The sequence below is a fragment of the Nymphaea colorata genome, chromosome 1 (assembly GCF_008831285.2).
Source record: "Nymphaea colorata isolate Beijing-Zhang1983 chromosome 1, ASM883128v2, whole genome shotgun sequence".
NCBI classification, from domain to species: domain Eukaryota; kingdom Viridiplantae; phylum Streptophyta; class Magnoliopsida; order Nymphaeales; family Nymphaeaceae; genus Nymphaea; species Nymphaea colorata.
Genome location: NC_045138.2, coordinates 21,124,562 through 21,147,467, shown reverse-complemented (window position 1 = coordinate 21,147,467; position 22,906 = coordinate 21,124,562). Strand labels below are relative to the sequence as shown.

Here is a 22,906-nt window from a genome sequence, read left to right as displayed (position 1 = left end):
TGGTGTTCGTCCTCCTAAGATATGGTCATTGGCGCTCACCTGTTTCCTCTACCAGGCAAGCATTAGCTGGTGGTGTCCTCGAAGAGGTTCCTTGAGAGAGAGAGATTTTATGAGCGGCTCAATATGCACGTGAGATCATGGACAAAACAATGTTGGTAGAATAAAATTAACCAGCTAATAGGAAAAGTTAAAGTATGTTGTACATATTAATGAAGAACAAACAGCGAAATTTTCAATTTTCAAAACAACAAAAGCTATTTGGAGGGTTCGCTTTGTCTTTGACATATATTTGGAAGAAACTAGCCGTATAAGAAGATCAGGAAAATGAGTGTAAACAAATCGTTTCAGGAATAAAAAGAGCGGTAGCATAGACGAAAACATCGAGTATAGTATCACTGACATGAGATTCTTGTGTAGGCATTAAAAGAACAATGTAGAAGTGCATAAGATGCAAATTTAGAATCCGCAGACAGAGCGAAACCTCTACATGCTACTGTCCTCACATGGTTTTGAAGCACTAGCGAAGTTAGGTTCTCTTAACTGAGAAAAAGTTCGTGGACTATCGTCCATGACATTTCATACGCAGAAGATTTTTGTCTTCAAATTTGTAGCATGTTGGGACTACCCACGTCTTTTTTCATCATCTATTATTAAGATAAGGAGCGGTTCAGGCATTCTATAAATTCGATATAATTGCATGGTTTTCATCTCCCACTTTCTAGATCTCACCAATCTGATCTCACTTGACGAATGATGATAGTCGTCGATAGGATTTATACATTTCCTCAGTCCAAATACATGGAGATCTGGTTTTACTTCCTTTAAAAACATTATGCTACACGAACACATATCCGGATGTTAATTAACGGGTCAGCAAGATCGGATTACATACTAGGGGGGATTGAAGGATGGCGTCCTCGGTTCTCTGCTAAGATCAGTTTGTGTGTATATCCAAAAAGTGGATCCATATTAAAAAAATGGGCCTTAATATTAATGAAACTCAATATAGCATGTAAGTGACCCACTTGAATATGAGACACAATAATAATGTGATCCCGCTTATATGTAAAGTTTGATTTAACATTCTGAGGCGAGTACTTGGTTTTAGAAAGTCAAGTCTGAATTTGGGTTTTTGCCATATAAAATCTATAAAATTGATCACTAGGCCCCAGTGAAAGTTTGGAAATTCTAGAAAGGCTCCCTTCAGGGAAAAACCTTAGCTCCACCCCGAGGGGTACTTCCATATCGACTGCTTTCAATGAAGAAGAAAAGAACTCTCTCTCTCTCTCTCTCTATCTCTCTCTCTCTCTCTCTCTCTCTCTCTCTCTCTCTCTATATATATATATATATATATATATATATATATATATATATATATATATATATATATAAAGAGAGATTGATAATTGTGTCTCAAATCTTATGTGCCCCTACATTTCTTATCCAAATCCATCTGTTAGATTGGTAAAATGTAATTTGCGGTCCAACAAAAAAGCTTTAATCAATTCATTTGTTGTGGTAAGGAGAGACGTTAACCGATCGGATTTAAATCAGATGTACGATTTACCATGTGTAATTCATCGCATGTTTCACTCATCCTGATTTGAATTTGGATTCCAATAAAAATGGAGAAAAATCTCTACCATATCCATTATCTGACTTTAAATCTGAAATCAGAATATGATGTTTAAATATACAACGTCTGAAACTGGGTCTCACTTTTAAATATGCAACCAAATCTGAATCACAGTATTATTATATATTAATTACAATCCGAACTTAATATTGGATATTTATTTCAAACTAATTTGAACGCACATCCGAATTCAAATCCAATATATACTAATTTAAAACCGAATCTGACTAATGGATGGCACTTGTTAATCCCAGGATAATTACTAAATTACAGCTGCTCTTGTTTATTTATGCCATAATATTTAGTGAAATAACTGTTTCTTAGAGTGAAGCACATGAGCACATCTTAAAACTAACGTCATCTTGCAACTCATTTTTTCAAATTATTTCCTCTCACTCTTTCACATATTCATTTTCTCACTCTTCTTTTCTTCCATTTTTTTTCATAATTATCCTCTCTTTCTAGGATTGATAGATCCTAGATAAGGAAAGAAACTAGAAAATCCAATTTCAATATGAAACTGGTTTTACTCATATCTCTCATAAGTTAGCACACACACACATACTTATACACATAAATAAGTTAGCTCCAAGTCTACCCACTTCTGCTAGGTTGGATATAATCCAGAGGTCTAATAGTCTGTGTACCGTCAAATGCTAAAAAGTATTTGCTTCTCTAGGAAGTGATTAAATGACCAACTAAGTACCAAGCATGAGGTAGCTTTCTATCTAGGGATGTCAGTATGTCGGATTTGGATATGATATCTAACCAAACAGTTTCGAGAAAAACAAATATGGAAAGAAAATTAATATCCGGTTAAGAAATTGGATCGGATTTGGATTTAAGAAATGACATATGGTAGGATTTGGATTCGGTTTTGGATATATGTAAATATCCGATCAAATTCTGATATAGATTCGGATTGGAATTATTTTTAAACAAATATCACGTCTAATTCTCTTGCATTTTGAAAATAGGCCAAATTCAGTTCAAAATTTTGATTTAGATTCGGATATAAATGTGAAATTTGGTTATGGATTGTCAAATACGATTTCAGATTCGAATTCATATATAACTTTTCGTTGTTGGTATTCGAATCTGAATTCAAATATGAATATGTAAATATTCAAAAAAGTGGATACGGTTAAGGAAATATCTTTTTCGAATATGATCTGTTCACATCCCTATCTGTCTCAAGATTAATTCTTCATTTTCATTTCCTATTTTGTGCATAACTTTCAGCTGTAATGTTGGGGATGTTGTGTACACCCCAAATTTTACTTTTGCAAAATCTCCATTCTGCTCACAACCAAACTATATGTTACCCTTTTACCACTCACTCAAATCATGGATTTCAAGTCAAGCCTCGATTTCAAAATGCCGATCCAATCCAATTATTTATCTTATTCCTAGCGCCAGACCCAATTTAGATCAGGTCTGTACCTTATACCTGATCCATATCCAAATCATTTCCAAAATCTCATTTCTAGATCCATCTCGGATCAAAATTATTAATTTCAGATCCAAGATATCACTTTTGGACCCATTTCAGATCCAGACTATTAAATTTGTATCCAAATTCCCACTTTCACATCCATTCCGATCCAAACTACTACTTTTTTATTCGTTCGGATCCGTACTATTGTTTCCAGATGTATTCGGATCCAAACTATCACTTCAATCGTTAAATCCTTCCATGAACAAGTGGGGAAGATAGAATATATTATTATATTTCCTTTCCTCAGTGAGTTTATTTACATGACAGGCGATCATTAGGCATTGCACCTTTTGCAGCAGTTTATGAATGTCACCCAACTACCACAACAACAAATAAAGAGCGGCCATATAATATTAATCCATAGTGAACAAGAAAATAAGAGAGAATGATGAAATACTAACGATATGAAAGAACACATTTTGATTATGAAAAGCATAGAATACAGCCCAATTTTAACAAAAATATAAGGCAAAATAGATTTGTTGATGTCGAGGGATTTGATTATGAACTCTTTTCAATCAGTTTATTCCAAGCTTCTTCCTAGATTTTGTGTCTCTTATAAAGTCCTAGAAGTCATAGGAAACACAACCTATAAGCTGATTTGCTTTCACAAGCATGAGTCCATCCAGTAGCGGAGCTATTGTGAGACTGGTGTGGGCGACTGCCCACGCCAGCCTCTGAAATTTTGCATTGTGATTAAGCTGGACCTAGGTTCAGATAGGTCTAGCTCCATGAAGTAGGTTGAGATAGATCCAGCTCCATGTGATGCTCACACAGGACTTGAGTCAACAATCACTTATTCTGCTAAGTTAGAGATCAATGAGTGCCCTTCAGCCTAAATTTTTCTGGCTCCGCCAGTGAGTCCATCCAATCTTGCATGCATCACGGTTGTTTAAAACTTTACGTGGTTAACCCTCAATAGAGGATACTCGGAGATATGATTTAATATCTTTCATAAACTCAAATCATAAGGCTAATGAGAGTTTATGAAGACTAGGGTTGAATGGTGCTTCGGCTCCATAGCCTGGTTTTAAGGACAAGACCCAGCATAAGGGGAAGGAGTTGATGCAAGCCACGCTAGTAGCTACTTTTCGGGGAGGAAATCAAAGTCTATTCTACTTAGGATAGAGGCAGGTGTGGGCAACGTGTGGGCAATTACTTACTCAGATTCACAAAATGTACTTATTTTTATATTAACAACTTAGAATAATTTTTTTTCATTTAATGTTGAGACAACACAATGGAAACAATAGAGCAAGGTGGTCAAGAATTCTATTCGGCAGGCAGGGTTGATTATTATTTCAATAGTTTAAAAATATATCATAAGTTTCAGGTCATCGGAGACTACAAAAAAATCCACTTATTATTGATGGTAGAAAAACAAACCGTCAGCAATAGTTCGATTCTACCGACAGGATGTGGACTTTGTCAGTAAATCAAAGTTTTTATCATGGAGGAGGAGAACGTTAGAAATACATAATTTTTACTGAGAGTATTGAACAATCCGTCGGACAAAAGTTACACGTTACTGACGGGCTCAACACACTGTCAATAAATAAAGGATTTTCACTGGTGGTAGCATGTTGTCGGTGGAGGTTAAAGTTTTACTGACGGATGAATCCGTCAATACAAGTTACGTTTCACTGGAGGACATGCCCAACCGTCGTTTTATTAGCAAATCTACTCGGCATTATTATCTTCATTAGTAACTCATTCTCTTTCCTAATCTTCCAGTTTATTATGTTGGTATAGCGACACATTTATCGTTATGACTCCGACGTCAACGAGGAACAACTAAAATGCAGCTTTATAACTTGTATGTGTGAATTTGCAATGAAATTATATGTTATGTTGTTTGTATACTTTTGTCGAAGAAAGGTCCTTGATGGCAAACGGGGAAGCAAATAGAGGGCAGGTTAAAAAGTTTTCCTAGAAACCACTAGCTTTCTTGAAATAGAAAATATACCACTCCAAAAATGTGTAAAAAATATAGTTAAGCTCTCAAATTTGTATAAGATATCAGTATAATCCCTCAACCCCCAACCCCCAAAAAAAAAATGCAGTCATTTTTATGCTATTATCTTGAGTTAAGCAGAAGTAGAACCAGCCAAAAGAAGGGCATGAATCATCTCTCTTCTTCTTGCCCCGGCATGCTTTCAGACTTGGGAAGACCTATGCTATACCGTTAGTTTGAGACATTGTGTAGTTTAAAAAAGTAATACCCATGGGAACATGGGTGAAGCTAGAATTTTTTTTTTCCCGGGGCCAAATTATAGTTTCAAAATTTTACAGGGGTTAAAATAGAAAATTTTAAACTAAACTAAAATTTCTAAAATTTAGATATAAATTTTTAAAGTTTTTGCCTGCCAATCCGGCCCGATATTTTCTTAGGATGATATTCACCATATGGTTTTTTCTACAACTCAAAACAGTTATGCAGCTCACTATTTCGTTCAAATGACTACAGTACCTTTGAATAAAAAAAGTGGAAAAAAGACGGTGGGTGATACCTCGAAGAGACAGAAACTCATTTCCTTTTTCTTTTGTCTCTAGATACCCGGGTAGAAAGTGAAATAAGTATAACATCCACTATTTGTAGTCTAAAAAAGTAATTAGGGATGTCAATATGTTCGATTTGAATCAAATATCTGACCAAACCGATCAGAAAAAATCGGATATGAAAAATAAATTAATATCCAATTAAGAAATCAGATCAGATTCGGATTTAATAAATGACATCCAATTGGATTCGGATATACATAAATATTCGATCGGATTTAGATACAAATTCGGATAGGATTCATTTTTAAACAAATGTCATGTATCTAATGCTATTAAATTTTGATAATTGGCAAAATCCAGTTCAAAACTTGGATTTGGATTCCGATATGAATATAAAAATCGGATTCAGATTGTAAAATCAGCTTTTGGATTCGGATTTAGATATGACTTTTCTTTATTTGAATTTGAATCTGAATTTGAATCTAAATACATGAATATCCAAAAAAGTGGATGGACTAAATTCTCTTTAAAAAATATGCTAAAAAAAACTCAGTTTAGTTGGTTTTCATCATAAAAACTTTAAGTGGGGAGATTGTGCCTCTTCCAATTGCAGAATGGAGGATAATTCCAAGTGGCTAGGAACATGGTCTTCTCTTTTTCTTTTATTTCTTGGAGTGAGGTCTGTGGAGTTTATGAAGCTGGCTGCCATTCCTCTTGTCCTTAACATTGCTTGCCTTTTGCAAAGAAAGTTTTCACTGATTATTGGATTTTGTGAAGATGTGATGCAGCTGAAATGTAGGTGTATGATCGAATTTGAATAAATCTAAGATAGGGTCCCTGAAGGAGCGTAGCACAATCGGGTGGTAAGGTGGCTCATACTGATGGACCGGTGAATTATTCTTTTAGGTTGCAAATGATGGCAAACACGACAACTGAGTTGAAAATGTACTGTAAGTCCACCCAAGCCTCGTAACAAGCCAGAGCCTTGGTGGCATAAAGGTATGGCCCTAAGAATATTTATGCCGAAGGCAGTTTCCCCTAAATAAGTATTGCATGTTATGTTCGCTCAAGTTCCCCATCTATCTGACGTCCCTACTAGATTTAGTGATAATGTTGTGATCTTCCAGTTGCTCCATCTTGTCTTAATTTGAATTGTATATTGCAATTTGACTAAAAGAAGTGGCTGAACCAGAAACTTTTGGCTGAGAAAAACTAATGCAAAGAATGTTAGATCATTCAAATACATGATTGAGGGACACCAATGCATAAAAAAACAAATTATTTAAGAACAACCAATATATAGATAACTAAATTTTGTGGCACTGTGTGGGCAAATGCCCATGCAAGCCCACATGTAGCTCCGCCGCTGATGAAAAGGATATGGGTTTTGGTAGTTGGTGTCATTGAATTCCACTATTATCGACCATTTAATCAAATCATGGGTCTCTTATCATATATTTTAATGGCTATTTGGAACTTTGGGCAATTGGGACCATCTGATGTGATGTTGATCTTATTTTCAGTCTTATTAGATCAGAAGCAATTTGAGAAATGCAAGAATCTGGTGTTGATCCTCATTCGACATACAATGTTGTATGTGGCACCTCAACTATCAGTTTGACATTACTTTTGCTTACATTTTAGTTGAACTTTTAGTTGATGAAACACTTTTTGTGACCAATTACTTTTCTAGGTGTTTATATCTACTTTTACTAGCGCTGACCTGATGGGTGTAGTGTAGCTGGTCGGACTGGTTAGACAGTGAAAAGTTGCTCATCAATTCAATTTCTGTGGCTGTTACTCTCTTAAACTGCAAAAGGCGGGTGCGTGACGCTTAAGCAGCCCTAGACCCCCAAAATTTTTTAGAGAGAGGGCCGTTCAATTTATCACTTGACCATACATACCTATTTTAATATCTGATATATTGATACAGACTTTTACAACCATAGTCCTTGCTGCATGATTCGTATATATCTTTGACAACCCTCTGTTTCTCATTTAGATCCTCATCAATAAATTCTTGCTTTTTCCAGCTGTTGCCATCGATGACACTCCGGATTTCTTTCCTAACAAATAGCAGCTCAAGTCACTTCACAATTGAAGAGCTCATTGCATAAAAATCAGTCCATGGATTCCAATGGCACCCTAAATTGCATCCCCTGATTATGCCAAGAAGACTTCCTTTTGGGAAAGACCAGACACAGCATCATTGCGTGTTGGTTTACGAGACTCTTAGAACAGGAACAGATGTTCAACTTTACAGGTGCTGAACAGACTTTACTATTGAACATTGGAAGACACGTATCTATTACACCCATCCGAATCTACCATTCATTTTTATGTGATAGATTAATAATTTAATATACAAGACTCCTGCAGTAAAAAGACCAAGATCTAACGAACTTTGTGTCATTCAAGGGGAGACCTGAAATGGGGATGGCAGCAAAGAAAGAATTCATCAATATAACAAAATTTCTATAATGAGTACAAACTAAAAAAATGGGATGACAGCAAAGAAAGAAAACAGCAGAGAACGTGATTCTGGTTCAGCTCTGTGAGAGCCTTTAACATATACATCTCGTGTTACAGTTTCCTTATATATTTACATGAAGCTGGATTATTCAAATCGGTGCTCATATTCCTTCCCTGATTATCGTTGGTTTCTGTTGAATAGATATCTTTCTTTTCTTTTTTCACTGCACCCAAACTTTCTTTGTTGGGAAGGAATTTTCTGTTACTCAAAATTGTAGCCATCTTTGATCTTAATTCCTTCACAGTTACAGAAATCTTTGCTGTTGTGATTTCAAAATCCTTCTTTCTGCTAACACAAACTTCTTTCTTTCTATCATATGTATGTAGTTATGTCTCTATAACTTATCTTGTGCATAAAGTCTAATATGCATACTCCACCCTGTAAGAAAGATAGATATAAACCTATTCGCTCAGGTTAAAATTTGATCGAAAGTCAGGTGTCCTGCGTTGATTCACAAAGATAGTACCTTAGCTGTAGAATGAATTCTAAAAAGTCATGTAGTTTAGTGGATAGACAGCAAGAAACACGTCCAATGGCTTAGATCAAACAAAGAGTCCATTGAAGGTCCAATTTGGGGCCTAAGCAACATGGGTCCTTGACCATTATATCAAATGAACTCAACAAATTTGATTCTACCCATTGTCTAACTGAGTTTATAAATGTTATGTCCACGGAAAAGGGGGAGCTAAGAATAGGCTTTTGATCAAGTTCCGCCAGAAGAATCGTAAATAGCTGTCATTTTGTACTATTGATGTTAGATTATTTTTATAAGATCTCCTCTACTTTGCCAAAAGATCTGATTCAGAGGCTTTTAACGAGGGAGATCAAATTAAGAAAGCCAGCTAAATTAAAGAATCCTATGCCATGAGTCCTTTGGAACAAAAAAAAGAAGGGGAAAACTGTAATTGGGAGCTCAACATTGAGCTAGGATATGGTAGTTGTTGAAAGCAGACATGCTTGATATCAATCCTAAAATATGGAATTACAGCCTACAAGCTTCTCTTTTCTTAGAGGTCCTCTGTGTGTATCTAAATATATGCCTTGATTCTTTTAGTTGGAAAGGTAAAGCAGCATCTTTTAGCCTTCATCCTCTTAAGATATGTTTATCTTGTGCGTGTGTGTGTGTGTATGCCCGCAATGAAGTAGTGTGTGTGTGCATGGGTGTGTGTGTAAGAGAGAGAGAGAGAGAGAGAGAGGGGGGGCATCGGTGGTGGGAATCCACGAGCGGCCTGTCTTCCCAATTAGCAAAGCCACTCATGATCTTCAACAAATATGAATGCAGTCAAAAGGTAGCTTTTATTGATTAAATAAAACCTTTTATCTTGGGCATAATCCCCTTCTTCTTAAAGGCACTTTCGAGCACTTATCAAAAATAATATTTGGGGGAGATGGCCAACAAGTTTAATAAGGCAAACTAGATATCCAGGAGAAAAGAGAGAGAGAGAGAAGAAGAAGAAAAGAAAGCAGCTCTCTCTCTCTCTCCTCCCCACGAGCACCTACCTTAAAATAACAGCCCCCACATCAAATCAAAGAATCAGTTTTAACGCCCCAGATTAGATACACCATTGCCACCCACTGACTTTTCATCCCACTAGCCTTTTTCCTTGGTTGGTAGCAACACTTAAAACAAAAGGTCCTGCTGCTGCCTCCTTTGCTTCTAAAAGTTAAAAAAATTAGGAGTCAAAGTGGCTAAATATGAGAACCAAAAGATCAATACTCTCTCTTTCTCTCGGCTGAACATCGGATATAACTGCAGGCACCCTTTGTGGGTGTAGACAGATGCAGACTTCCATCTATTTGGACCTTCCTCTTTTTTTAAATCTCTTTATCTTTATGGCTGAAAGAAACCACCTTGAGGAAAGGAGTTGGGTTGATGACAAAGCCATAAATGTTTGTCTGGCTTTAAATGGTTAACGTGTACACACAAGTTAGAAACCATTGTTAGTGTGAGAATACAAATATATGTACTGCACTTTACAGTATAATACTACATGTACAGTATAATACTGAATTGTGAAAAAGAGAGTAGCAGCAGAGAGGTGAGGTGAAGGGAGCAGGGCGGTAGAAAAGAGAAAGGAGGGAAGAAAAGGATTCATTCAAGCAGCAACCAACCAGTCTTCCATGTTCTCACTTCGACCAGAAAGAGAGAAAGGACCAGAGAGTCCCCCCGCCTTTGCTTCTCTCGAAACTCCTGCTTCCTTATTAATTAAGGAGTTCAGAAAACAAAGAACATTCGCATAAACAATTCCCATGGTGGGGGCCCAACCTCCCTGTCAAATCTAATGCTGAGGGCCACTTCCTCTGCCTCATCGACTACAACTTCCCCTCCCCTCTTCTCTCCTTTGCTCGAGTCAAGAAACCTTCCCCGAAATAAAGGGCTTTTCCTGTCCTTGAGCTAAAATCCAGGCGCAGGGCTGCAACCACTCAAAGAGCAGAGAAGAAGGAAGAGAGAGAGAGGGAGACAGCTCCATCCCCATCACTCTCCTCACAAGATGGCAGAGACAAGAAATTAACACCATTTACAAAAAAGGAGCAATTATTGTAAATTATTTCGAAATTCACATGGAATGGAATCTCAGAGGAACAAAGACAGAGAAAGGGGAAGAGGAAGGATGAGAAGGGGGGCAGAGTGGCAATACCAACCACCAAAAACACCAAAAAGACCATCATCATCATCATGTATCTTCCTCATAATGCCGATACACCAACTTTTCCTTTTTCCAACTATTTTCTTTTCCCTTCTTCTCCTCCTTCCTCCTCTTTCTTCTTCCTCTCCTTCTTCATCTTCTTCGAACTAAAAGCCTAAAAAGGCGCTACGTTCACACACATTCCATCACAAACCCCACTTTCAGTCAATCCCCACTTTGTGAAATTTTACAAATACCCAAGTACAGAAGCCTCTCCTTCTCTCTCTCTCTTTCCCTTTGGCTGGCTGGCCGGCTGGAGAGACACTCGAGCATATATTCTTCATCCGACCCTACAACACGCATGTACAACTCTGAATCTCTCACCGTTGAACGCAAGCAATGGACGGTGGAGATGCAGAGTAGGCTCGGGCAGGGCCCCACAGAACGGGGGCATGATTTGGGGTGGGTCCCCTCCTCACCCCTCGGCACACATTTAATTGTTTCCGGCAGGCAGGCAGGCAGAATCAAAAGGAAAAAACAAGCCCTCGCCCCTTCCCCTCTGATCTTCCCCAGCCAGGACGTCCAACCCCACATTCCTCTCTCCCCCACCTTCCTTTTTCCCTCGATCAATTTTTCCCTCTGCCCGACGTCCAACCAGAATCTCCATGATCTCTCTTCGAAACTCCGGCCGGTCAAAAACCCTCTGCCTCTCTCTCTCCTCCCCATAAACTACCATCATTCCTTCCTCGTCCACCAACCTGAGAAATCTTGAACCTCACCACCACCACCACCGGCAGCAGGAGCAGGAGCAGCAGCACTACCACCACCATCGCTGTCATCCCTTCCCCTCCCTTCCAGAAACCGAAGAAACAGAAAAAGAGGAAAGAAAAAGGAGGAAAATCCCATCTAGACAGAGAGAGAGAGAGAGAAGAAAAGGAGAAAAACCATCATTAGAGAACTGGGTTTCCTTCCCTCTCCTTTTTAAAACAATACCAAGATTCTCAATCGTCTCCCTCCCTCCTCCCCCATGGGCGACACTCATCATTACTTCCATGCATGCACGCTCTTTCCTCCAATCCTCCCCGCAATCCAATCTCCTCCTCCCTCCCTATAATTACGAGCTCTCCGCAGCCGAAGCCCATCCACCCCACTGCCTCTCCATCCTCCCCATCCCGACTGTCTTCCTCTGTAGATAGAGGAGAGAGCGAGGCGACTGAGAAGAGGATCGAATCCAATACAGTCGAGGGAAGAGGAGAGAAGGGGAGGAGGAGTCTGGAAAAGGAGAGAGAGAGAAGAAGGGGAAGAAGATGGAAGCGTCGATCAGTGGATTCTATGCGAAGCTGAGGAGAGGGATGGAGGATCTGGAGGAGAGCATAGCGTCGAAGGGGAGGGGATGCGGCGGCGGAGTGGGAGGGGGGGAGGACGACGACGACGACTGCTTCATGAGCGCGAGATGGGTGAACGAGGCGCTGGGGCTGCTGCGGTCGCTGCACGGGGAGCTCGTGCGGCTGGTGCAGAGCCTGCGGCTGCCTGCTGGGGACAAGTGGCTGGACGACTACATGGACGAGAGCGCCAAGCTGTGGAGCGCCTGCCACGTCCTCAAGTCGGCGGCCTCGGGGCTCGAGGGATACCAGGCCGCCGTGGAGGCCGCCCTGCCGCTCATGACCGACGGCCGGTGGTGGTCCTCCGCCTCCGCGCCCGCCCTCTGCCGACAGGTCATGCGAAGCATCTCCGGCTGCCGGCGGGAGGCCGTTAGCCTTGAGGAGGACAACAAAGCCCTCGTCGACGCCCGCATCGGCGACCTCGTCCGCTTCGAGGGCCGCCGCGTTGGCTCGGCCGGCAAGTTCAACGGCTTCCGAGGTGTGCTCTTCGCCATGAGCAACGCCAGCTCCCTCCTCCTCATCCTCCTACTCTGGGGCCTCGCCCACTACTCTCCTCCCTCCGGCTCTGGCGCCTCCATGGGCGGGTGCTCTTCGCCTGAGGAGGAAGAGGAAGGCTGCTGTCTCTGCTTCGGTTCGGGGCTTCACCGCCGGGCGGCGGCAGAGATCGAGCGCATCGGCGGCGGTGGAGGAGCGAGGCCGCCGGCGATCCTCCTCTACGAGCTGAGGCGATCTCAGGCGGTGATGGACGACATCTGGGCGCTGTTGGACCTGCGGGCTCAGGGGAAAGCCGATACGGCGGTGTCGGCCGTCTCCGAGAAGGTAGAGACGCTCAGGGAGTGCTTCGGGTCGTTCAAGGCCGGGCTGGAGGCCGTGGTGGCGCAGCTGGACGACTTCTTCGACGAGATCGTCGAGGGCAGGAAGAAGCTCCTCGACATCTGCACCCGGCGGCAGCGGTAGACCACACAAAACAATAGCCAACCTCCTCCCCATTAAGGCAAAAAAAAAAGAACAGAAAGAGGGCAGGGGAGTAAAGAAACAAGACTAGAGAGATAGAATGGCCGAGCCCCCATCTCTTCCGCCACCTCCACCTCCTCTGCAACCGGCCCCCGCCATTCCGGATACGTCGCAGAATCAGGAAGATGAGGGAGGGAGAGGAAGCTTGCTTGGTTGTCGCTTGGTATTTTCTTAGTATTATTATTATTGTTTATTGCCAAAGATGTATACATGGCTGGCAAGCTATGGCTAGCTGCAGAGAGAGAGAGTCAACATAGAGAATAGATCGACGTAAAAAAAGAAATGAGAATAACGTTAAAAACAACATATATCGAGATTCGCAGTTTAGGAAGAAAGAGTAAAAATCCTTTGTTTTTTTCATATTTTTCTGGTTTTTGGGTTCAATTTGCGGGATTGCTTACTTTCTTTGTTACTCTTTTCTCTTGATTAGAAGTTTTGATTAAAGGGGAAGCAAGCTTTGGGCTTGCTTTTCTTCTTGTATAGATTTAGATAGGAGCAAGGAAAAAAAGAGGAGAATTTTTGGGAGGAGGGGGAGGATGAAGAGTGGGAGATGGTGATCCCGGCAGTGGAGGGCGAGTTTTTGAATATCTTCGTTCTTTTTTCTTTTTATGTTCGTTTTTCTTAATATGCTCTGCTGGTCTTGATATTGTAAAGTGGATGAATGCATGAATTGAAGAAAGAAACTTTACCCAACATGGAAAAGCGCTCCCCATCTCTGCATCTTGATTCTTGAGTGGCAGACTCTTCCATTAATGGAAGCCTTGTTTGTTACTGTTGCAGGAGCAAGAAGAAGAAGAATTATGATTTTCTCTCTCTTTTTCTCTGAAAATGAAGATGCTATGTCTGGCTCTAGCTAAGACAAAAGGAGGCAGGAACCGGTTTCTTGCGCGCGTATTGATTACTATTACAGTACCGAGATGCTACTGAACGCGCAGTGCCAACCTTCGTCTCTGTTTTTCCTTTAAACTAAATTATTACAGATGGGCTTTTTCTTTGTTTAAAGTATTAAAAAGGACGGCAATTATAAGCCCTTCTGGAAGCCATGATTCTGGTGGTGGACATTTTGCTCAATTTTATGGCAGACTCCATCATATTCTCTCTCTCTCTCTCATCAGATTCTTTCCCCCTTCATGATTTCTCCCACGAATCGTCTCCCTTCCTCACACGCCCTTTGCCTGCTCACCATGCAATACCATTCAACCTCTAAAAGGCTCAACTCACTCAACTTGGGAGTTTGTGCTCTTAAAAAGACAGTCTTTTCGAGGGGCCATCATTTTATTCCCTTTATACAAACATCCCTCTGACTCATTGGTTCCCTCTTTTTTCTTCTGCCCTTTCCCTGTTTCTTCCTTTATGGCCGGCCGGCCGGCCGCTTCTGGTCTGACGGTGGTGGTGGTGGTCGCGGCGGTGGGGATCGTGAAGCACATCATGAGAAGAGGAGGTCGGGTCGACAACCCAAATGAGCAGCGTTCCGGGAACTCCCCACTTCTCCTTCTCTGCAGCCAGCCAAGCTCCTGCAAAACATTATTCTAAAAATAATCTCTGACAAATTCTATGTATAATAATTAAGAAGAAGAAAATTTTCCAGAACATCTGAAGATGAAATGGATTGATGGTTTCGGCTGATTCAACCTGCTTTCCTGCAACGCTTCAAGGTCGTCCCATCCATCCTTGATTGGGGGGAAACTAAAGCCTGATTCTTAACTGGGATTTTCAGGAGGACCTGCTTCAAAATGGAATCATTAGATGCGCCAGATGTTTCTCTCAAGAAAGAAGCGAATTTCTTTTGCTAATTTTTGAAAACAGACAATCCCTCTCTCTCCAAAGTGTTGATGAAAGGGACGTTGTTGGGAATGGAAGGTTGGCATCATAACAAGGGAGAAACAAAAGAAGCGAAAAGCTGTGGCGGGCGAGTGATGGCAATGCCTGTCAAGGACAGCCAGCCTTGACCAGAGAGATAGAGATCCGGCCGTCGTCTCCCCATCGAGCCTCTGAGTTCCAAAAAAGTCTCTCTCCCTCTTTCTGATCTCTGTGGATTGAAAGGGTACGCGGGCGGCCATGGCTGGCGACAGCTGGGTCTCATCTTTTTCTCTCTCATGGGCTGGGGCCTAGGAGGGTGGTGGGTCAGCCTTTTCAGGGGCCCATCTGCCCATTCATGTGCTGTTGTTGGGGGCACCCACCACATCGCTTTTATGGTATTCGCCTTGTCCTCCTCTTTTAGATCCCTTGTTTTCTTTTTCATGGAGGCACCAACAAAGACCTCCCGCATATGTGCGGGCATGTGGGTGTGACCCGCCTTCTGTCCAAAATTAGGTTCAATGTTAAACGCCCCCAGTCCCTTTGGCTGCATCTGCTCTCTCTATCTCACTCATTTTCTAAATGAGTCGAGCCAATTCGAGTTTGACTCAAACTTGCTCGGTTAAGCTCTACTCGTTTGTAACGAGTCGAACTCGAGCTTAACAGAGACCTTGATCTTATAGACGAGTCGACTTTGTACTTTTCAAACTTCAAGTCAAATGGGGAGTTGGTGGACGAACTTGAACTAGTTCACCTTGTGCAGCTCGATTCGAGCTCCAGCCTAGCTATATATGAGTCGAGTCGAGTTGAACTGACAGAGCTCGACTCTGATTATGTACAGACGTATTCTTTATTACCATCGTGTTTGAATTGAGATACAAAGTCTCAAATTTTTAAATAGGAGAGGAGAAAATTGTTGAGGCCGGGATGTCCGAGTCAAAGTGCAAAGCATGTGACCTTTGCTCGATTGTGAAAGGGAGATGAGTTGGGCTTTACCTGTCAAGAAAACAGCCAGATTTTGCAACTCATGACAAGCCAAAGTATGAATACGTCTGTACTAGCCTTGGAGTTTTATGCTATGTAGACAAATAGGACGTACCCAACATTATCAGATATTCACATATTCGGATTTAAATTTCGATTAGTATACAAATAAAGAGATGTTTACATCATATATCAACCGATTTTTAAATTCCCAATCTGAATCTGACCCGAACCCGATTTCTGTTTTCACATCTGACCCCCGAATCAGACTTTTATATAATCCGAACCGCATTATGATATGGTACAACTGACTTCAAAAAGTGTGGACAATTTGATCTAGAATATTTGTTTGAAAATGAATCTGAATACGAATCCAATCGAATATTCATTTCAAACCAAGTCTCCGTTTATTAGATCTGAACATGATCCGATTTCTCCATGGGATGTTGGATATTTTTCCATATCCGACCTTTCTTAAAGCAATTCAGTCATGCATGTGATGCACTTCGACTTATTGACGTTCCTACCCGTGAAGTTGCAGTGCAACGATGTCAAAAGCAACTTTCTTGTGTAGAAGAACAAAAGAAGAACAGATGATTGATGAGTATACAAACCAACTTCTTCCCTTGCTCCAACACAATAGTTCTAAGAATCTTTTTGGGTTTTTTTTTTTGGGTCCTTCAGCCAAAGATCTACAACCTGCCAAAGCATTAAGCGGTCATTTGTCATCTATGAATTTGTTTGAAAAAATTGGAGTATATTTATACAATACTTGTTCAGCTCGTGTCATATAAATATGCCGGAATTTTTTTGGTAGATTTATGAAACACTTTCAAAATGAGTCGTATGTCATCTATGAATTTGTTCTAAAAATAGGAGTATATATGAGTCGTATGTCATCTATGAATTTGTTTTAAAAATAGGAGTATATTCATATGATACTAGTTTGTGTCATATAAATATGCCGCAATTTTTTTTATAGATTAATGGAACACTTCCAGAATGAGTTGTTTGTCATCTATGAATCTGTTCTAAAAATTAGAGTATATTCATATGATACTAGTTCGTGTCATATGAATATGCCGCAATTTTGTTGGTAGATTCATGGAACACTTTCAGAATGAGTTGTTTGTCATCTATGAATCTGTTCTAAAAATTAGAGTATATTCATATGATACTAGTTCGTGTCATATGAATATGCCGCAATTTTGTTAGTAGATTCATAGAACACTTTCAGAATGAGTCGTATGTCATCCATGAATCTGTTCTAAAAATTATACGTCATCCATGAATCTGTTCTAAAAATTGTAGCATATTCATACTATACTAGTTCGTGTCATATGAATATGCCACAAATTTTTTGGTAGATTCATGGAACACTTCCAGAATGAGTTGTTTGTCATCTATGAATATGTTCTAAAAATTAGAGTATATTCATATGATACTAGTGTGTGTGATATGAATATGCCGCAATTTTGTTGGTAGATTCATGGAACACTTTAACAATGATTCGTATGTCATCCATGAATTTGTTTTAAAAATTGTAGTATATTCATACGATACTAGTTCGTGTCATATGAATATGCCGTAATTTTTTTGGTAGATTCATGGGATGCTTCCAGAATGAATGTACTTGCTGCCAAACTACCCATATTGGCCAAGTTAAGGCGCGGCAATCAACTAAATTAATTTGTGGGTTTCATGGCAAGGGAAAGGAGAGTTCATGCATCCCAACATCTGTTTTTCTGCATCTGATCTCATTCAATGCATGCTAAAACATCTTTGGAAGAGATTAGAACAAACAACATCAAATGGACCAGTGGGGGAATGCTTTTACATATATAGTTGGCCCCTCCTCTTGTTGGTTTTTCATGCCACTGTCTCTTGTGTAACAAATGGGGCCAATCAAGAATGTGCTGTATGGGTAGATGTTGGAACATGTCTCGATCTCTCTTGTATACATGACAAAATGGTTAAAAATGCCATCAACTCTAGCTATATATTTTTAATTTTTAACTATCTGGTAACATATTTTATCTGCAATGTATATATATATATATATATATATATATATAATTCCTTTCTTCCTTTCTTGTTCCTTGTATAGGCCTAAGCAGGTGTCATTCAATAGAATAGAAAATTACTTGTAATATAATGTTTTACCGGTTTCGGGATAGGCTGAAGATCTTGGTAAAGGTGACTCGATGGCTTTTATTTTTTATTTATATTTAATTAATCTATCTTATCTAATAATTCATGAATGAAATTATCATATTCCCACAATTGAATGCAAAATCTGGAAAGGAGTTTTCGTGGGTGTAGAAGTAGAAAAAGGTATTTTCGTTCTAACCCCTTCCAATAAGAGGGGTTGTTTGGACAGTACAATAGCAAATAATATTCGATAAGGGAAAGTGAACATAGTTGGAGCAGTCAAAATTCATGATGCAACTATAATGGATTGAACTAATATGGTTGTTCATTAGATTGTTTCATATATATATATATATATATATATATATATAATCACAAATATGAGAGTTTGATTTTGCTACCATCACAAATTTGACGCTAGAGCAGTTCATGTTTTGGTTATTAAAAAATATTATTAAAGTAGAAAAATGACTAATTAATGTAATCTCTGTTTCTCATCAAATCGCTCTTAAGATCATATATTTAAGGTTAAATTACTATACATAATGTTGTTTGATTTAAATCTGCTTAATATTCGTGTAACATGATTTGTTTGCCCCAGCAACCAACATAAAGCGTTATTAGTAATTACTTAATAAAGGATATGCATTAAATTAAATGGTAGATGTAAATGCTAATTAATTCTGTATTTGACGGCCGGGAACATGAACTGCTTCATATTGCACCAGAATTTGACAACCGGAAAATCAAAGTATTTTTTATATAGTTAGTTTTTTTATTGGTGCATGCCATTAATTGAATTAAAAAATATAAAATTTTGAAAATTGAACATTCAGACACACCAACGTACGATGGTAAATACTCATTGCCCTTTCAAGTAACAAAAAAATAACAGGGCATTTAGATAAACTTTATTAGGATTTTGAAAATTGTGGATTTAAGATCAGGCCCACTCTTTCGAATTTAAAACCAACTATTTTTTTAATGCCAAAAAAAAATAAAATAAGGATTTTAAATATGGACCTTAAGGCTGACTTAGAATCATTCGTTTGATGAACCATTAATTTTACCATTTGATCTTTTTACCACGTTAGTAAAAGTGTGACCCACATCAAATCCATGCGTTTTAATTCCATAATAATCAAACGCCCCCAAGTAACACTGGCGAAGACTCGTTTTTGGGGATTTTTGTCAAATATGAGTGAGCAGTTGTAACATTGGCCAAGAAATTGTCATAACAAGTGATTCTAATTTGATTAAAAACTCGTAAACATATGTTCATTCACATTTTGCAAAAAAATAAATGCTATGGCATAACTTTGAATAAGCATAGATGGCATAAGTTAGTATGTTCATCTTCATAGATACATATGTCACTCCTAACAACTTGACAATTTCTTTTGCATATCATCTTCATTTCACCAAATTACATATAATAAAAAGTAAGTGAGGCAGATAAAAAGTAAGATTTCTGCATAGTTACCATATTTCAAGGAAAGCTTGAGTGAATTTCTTTCAATGCAATGCATCTTGTGAGAGGCCGAAGGATTTCCCTGTCCAATCTTGGACAGAGGAATCCATAAATCTATGAACTATGATTAACTATTTTAACTTTATTGACCTAAGTTTCTCAACTCACAAAACTGGAACTACACATCAAAACTAAAATTTGGTGAGTTCTTATCACTTATCAGTGCGCCCCTTTGCCCTTAATTTGTTTGTGGGGAGAAAGAGAAAGAGAAAGAGGAGCGCGGAAGAAAGCATTTATAGTCGCCGTAGCCATCGGTTTCTGCTTTATGTCTCTGCTTTGGCATCTGGTAAGGGACATGGTGGATGGCTCTGCCTTGTCTCTGTTCGCCATTATCGCAGTCGAGAATTGCATTCCCTCGTTGGTTGGTTGTTAACATCATCCCTCCCCCACTTTTTACCATATCCCCCGACCCTACCTTCTCTCTCCCTCTCCCTTTCAATCATGCAATCGCTGTCAGCAATTTGCAGACGCCGCACAGTTAGATAGAGAAAAGGAGAGGGAAGCCATTAATGACTAGTTGCGGCCTTGAGAGCTTCCACACCATTCTCCCCTCCCTCTCTGAGAGCATCATCGAACAGTAATGCCCTTCCACATCAGGTCTGTGTCAGCGCCATTTCCGGGGGGGACCTGCTGCTGCCCCTCCTTCTTCTCCCCCCTTGGCTCATTCTCTTTTTCCCGGCTCTTCTTCTCCCCCCCTTCCGCAGTACCCTTCTCTATTGCTGAGTCCCCAGGTCGAGTACAGGTCCAGCCACAGTTGCTGATATGATCTGCTCCTTAGTTATCGACTCGGCGACTCCCCTCTTGTCGTCATCCCTTCCCGCTAGCTCCTCGGCGACGTCCTCCCTCACGCAGTACTCGTTTATCGCGTAGCTCCGCCATTACTGCAGCGGCAGGCGACAAAGCAGAGCGCCCCCCCTTCCCCACCATGGACCGCATGTGATTCACAGACCGAGTAGAGAGAGATCGAGCGTTTCATTTGCAGCGTCCAGTACTACCGAGTACCGACCTATCGCCTGCTCGATTAATTTTCCTGCAATTCTCCATGTGGGTTGTCTGCATCCGATACATTTTGGATCTTCTTCCTTCTTTCCTTCCTTCCTCTTGTTCCCTGATCGCAGTCTCTTTCATCGGCGGATCAGTCAGGGCCACCTAGAAGAACCTGATAAAAAGGCCGGCGGGAATCGGATTCCGCCACCGATAAAAACGACGAAACCAACCTTCGTTTTTATCATATTCGGTCCATACGCATTTTTCTTCCGAATCACAAAAGTATTATTTCAAAATGCTTTCCAAAAATTACAGTTTGAAGAGATTGGTCAATCTATATAAGACACACAAACACACACGAAGATGTGGAGGCTGGGGGCATCCCGCTCTTGGATTTAAAAAAAAAATAAAAGTTTTATTTATAAATTTTACAAGTTTTAGTTTAATTTATATAAAATTTTGAAAAATTATATTTCAATTTTTATTAAAATTCTGAAACTAGAGTTCAGCCCTTACAACAAAGTTGAATCTGACTCCCAATTAAATCTGATTTTCTCGTCAAGTTGTCGGCATAATCGAATCTCCTTACATTACATTGGATTCTATTGGAACTATTGACATTTGTATTTATCATGGTTTAATTTAGAGTAGGGACAGATCATATTCGAATCGGATATACCCTTAATTGTATTTGCTTTTTTTTTGAATATTTACATATTCTAGATTCATAAACAAAGAAAAGTGAACCCAAACCTAAAATCCAATTCCACAATGCAAATCTGATCTGAATCTGATTTTCACATTCATATCTGAATCAAATTAGATATATTGACATCTCTAATTTAGAAGCTACCTACTTCAGACCTTGCTCCTAGATCGTGTATGAACCAAATCTATTAATTTGCAATCCAAATTACATTCAATCCCCTCACTGGAACTGACTGGATATCTGGTGTAGCTTTATAAGCCTAGAGGTCTATTCAAGTCTTTTATCCAATCCAAACTCTCTCAGCCTGAAGATCAAATCTCTTGCGCCCTGCTTCCAGCTAGTTGGTGGAGTGTCCAAAGGTGTGTATTCATTTAAAGTTGGTCAAGCTCAAGAGGGTGCTTTAGAAGAAACTATAAGAACAAGCAAAGCCGCGAAAGGGGTCATCGTCATCAACGCTCGTGGACAAGTGGACGGGCTCCACATGGCATGCTAACATGGTCATTCCCCGGTTAGGGAGATCCCCGACAGCGTTGCGTTGGGCATTGAACTCTTGACCCACTGCAATTTGAACGTCTTTTAAGTGTAGAATCTTTACCGCCGGCATACACTGGATGGTCTCACCAGGCATTGACGTAGACCTAGACCCTAAAAGTAAAAGGGGTGGCTTTCACTCAGGTAGAATATCGTTCTAGTCGCCTTAGAAACATTAATGTTAAATTGAGAACAACCTGAACTTCCTTCTCATGTATTTTCTGCTAACATTTGAATTTCTCTGTAAAGCAAAAACTTTAGTTTTAGAATAGCGTTCAACAGTTCAATTTTTTCTCCATTGGTCTCTACCCTGAGATTTAGGGTTGCTTTGAGACTTGAGTGAGGAGCATATACTTATCAATTATGCATCATGCATCTACCGTTTGCAGCCTGAAAGAGTACTCCATAGTATCTATGGGAATCAAATCGATGGGACTTTCACCGGTTTGCCCGTCCGACCAACTACTGTATGCCCTTCAAAGCATGAATGAAAAGTAATGGGATGAAAAAAAAAATGAAATTACAATCCAGGTCTCATATGGTTTTTATTTTTATTTATTAATTTCTAAATTAATTTAAAATGGTTTTTTAGCTCAAAATGAAAAATTGGGGCATAAAGGATGGTACATATATAATGATATGTGTCGGGCTAAAATGTCGTATCGGTGACCGGACCGATGCCGTAGCAGTGGTGATCTAAGTTATAAAACTGATGAAAATATCTTCCTAATTACAATGTGCTCGATGAATAATTAGCGATCTTTTAAAAACATTGGAAGTTTGCATGCCCTTTGAACCATCAGTGGTGCTTTGTTTGGACGAAGACGCTTTAACTAGTTTTGTCGAATAACAAAAGTGGTGCTCATGTTCAAAAAATTTCATTCCAATACGCACATATTATGATATTGTAGTTATGAAAAACGGTTTTAAGATTTTATAATGTTTTTTTTTGTAGGGGGAGCACACCCACAAAGATGAAGTCCTTTTGCTCTGCTCTTAGGGTTTATGGATGTTTCTTGATTTG

General features: G+C 39.7%; 1 protein-coding gene across 1 annotated transcript; it reads left to right on the top strand.

Moving 5' to 3' along the window:
• The first annotated feature begins 10,192 nt into the window (after positions 1–10,192).
• Positions 10,193–13,885, top strand: LOC116263225 (uncharacterized). The gene has a single exon (XM_031642878.2). It carries the CDS (start codon positions 12,104–12,106, stop codon positions 13,133–13,135), a length of 1,032 nt encoding a protein of 343 aa, XP_031498738.1. The 5' UTR covers positions 10,193–12,103; the 3' UTR covers positions 13,136–13,885.
• Positions 13,886–22,906: the final 9,021 nt, after the last annotated feature.

Excerpts from the sequence above, each read along its gene's own strand:
- LOC116263225 (XM_031642878.2), top strand. The coding sequence starts at position 12,104 with ATGGAAGCGTCGATCAGTGGATTCTATGCGAAGCTGAGGAGAGGGATG.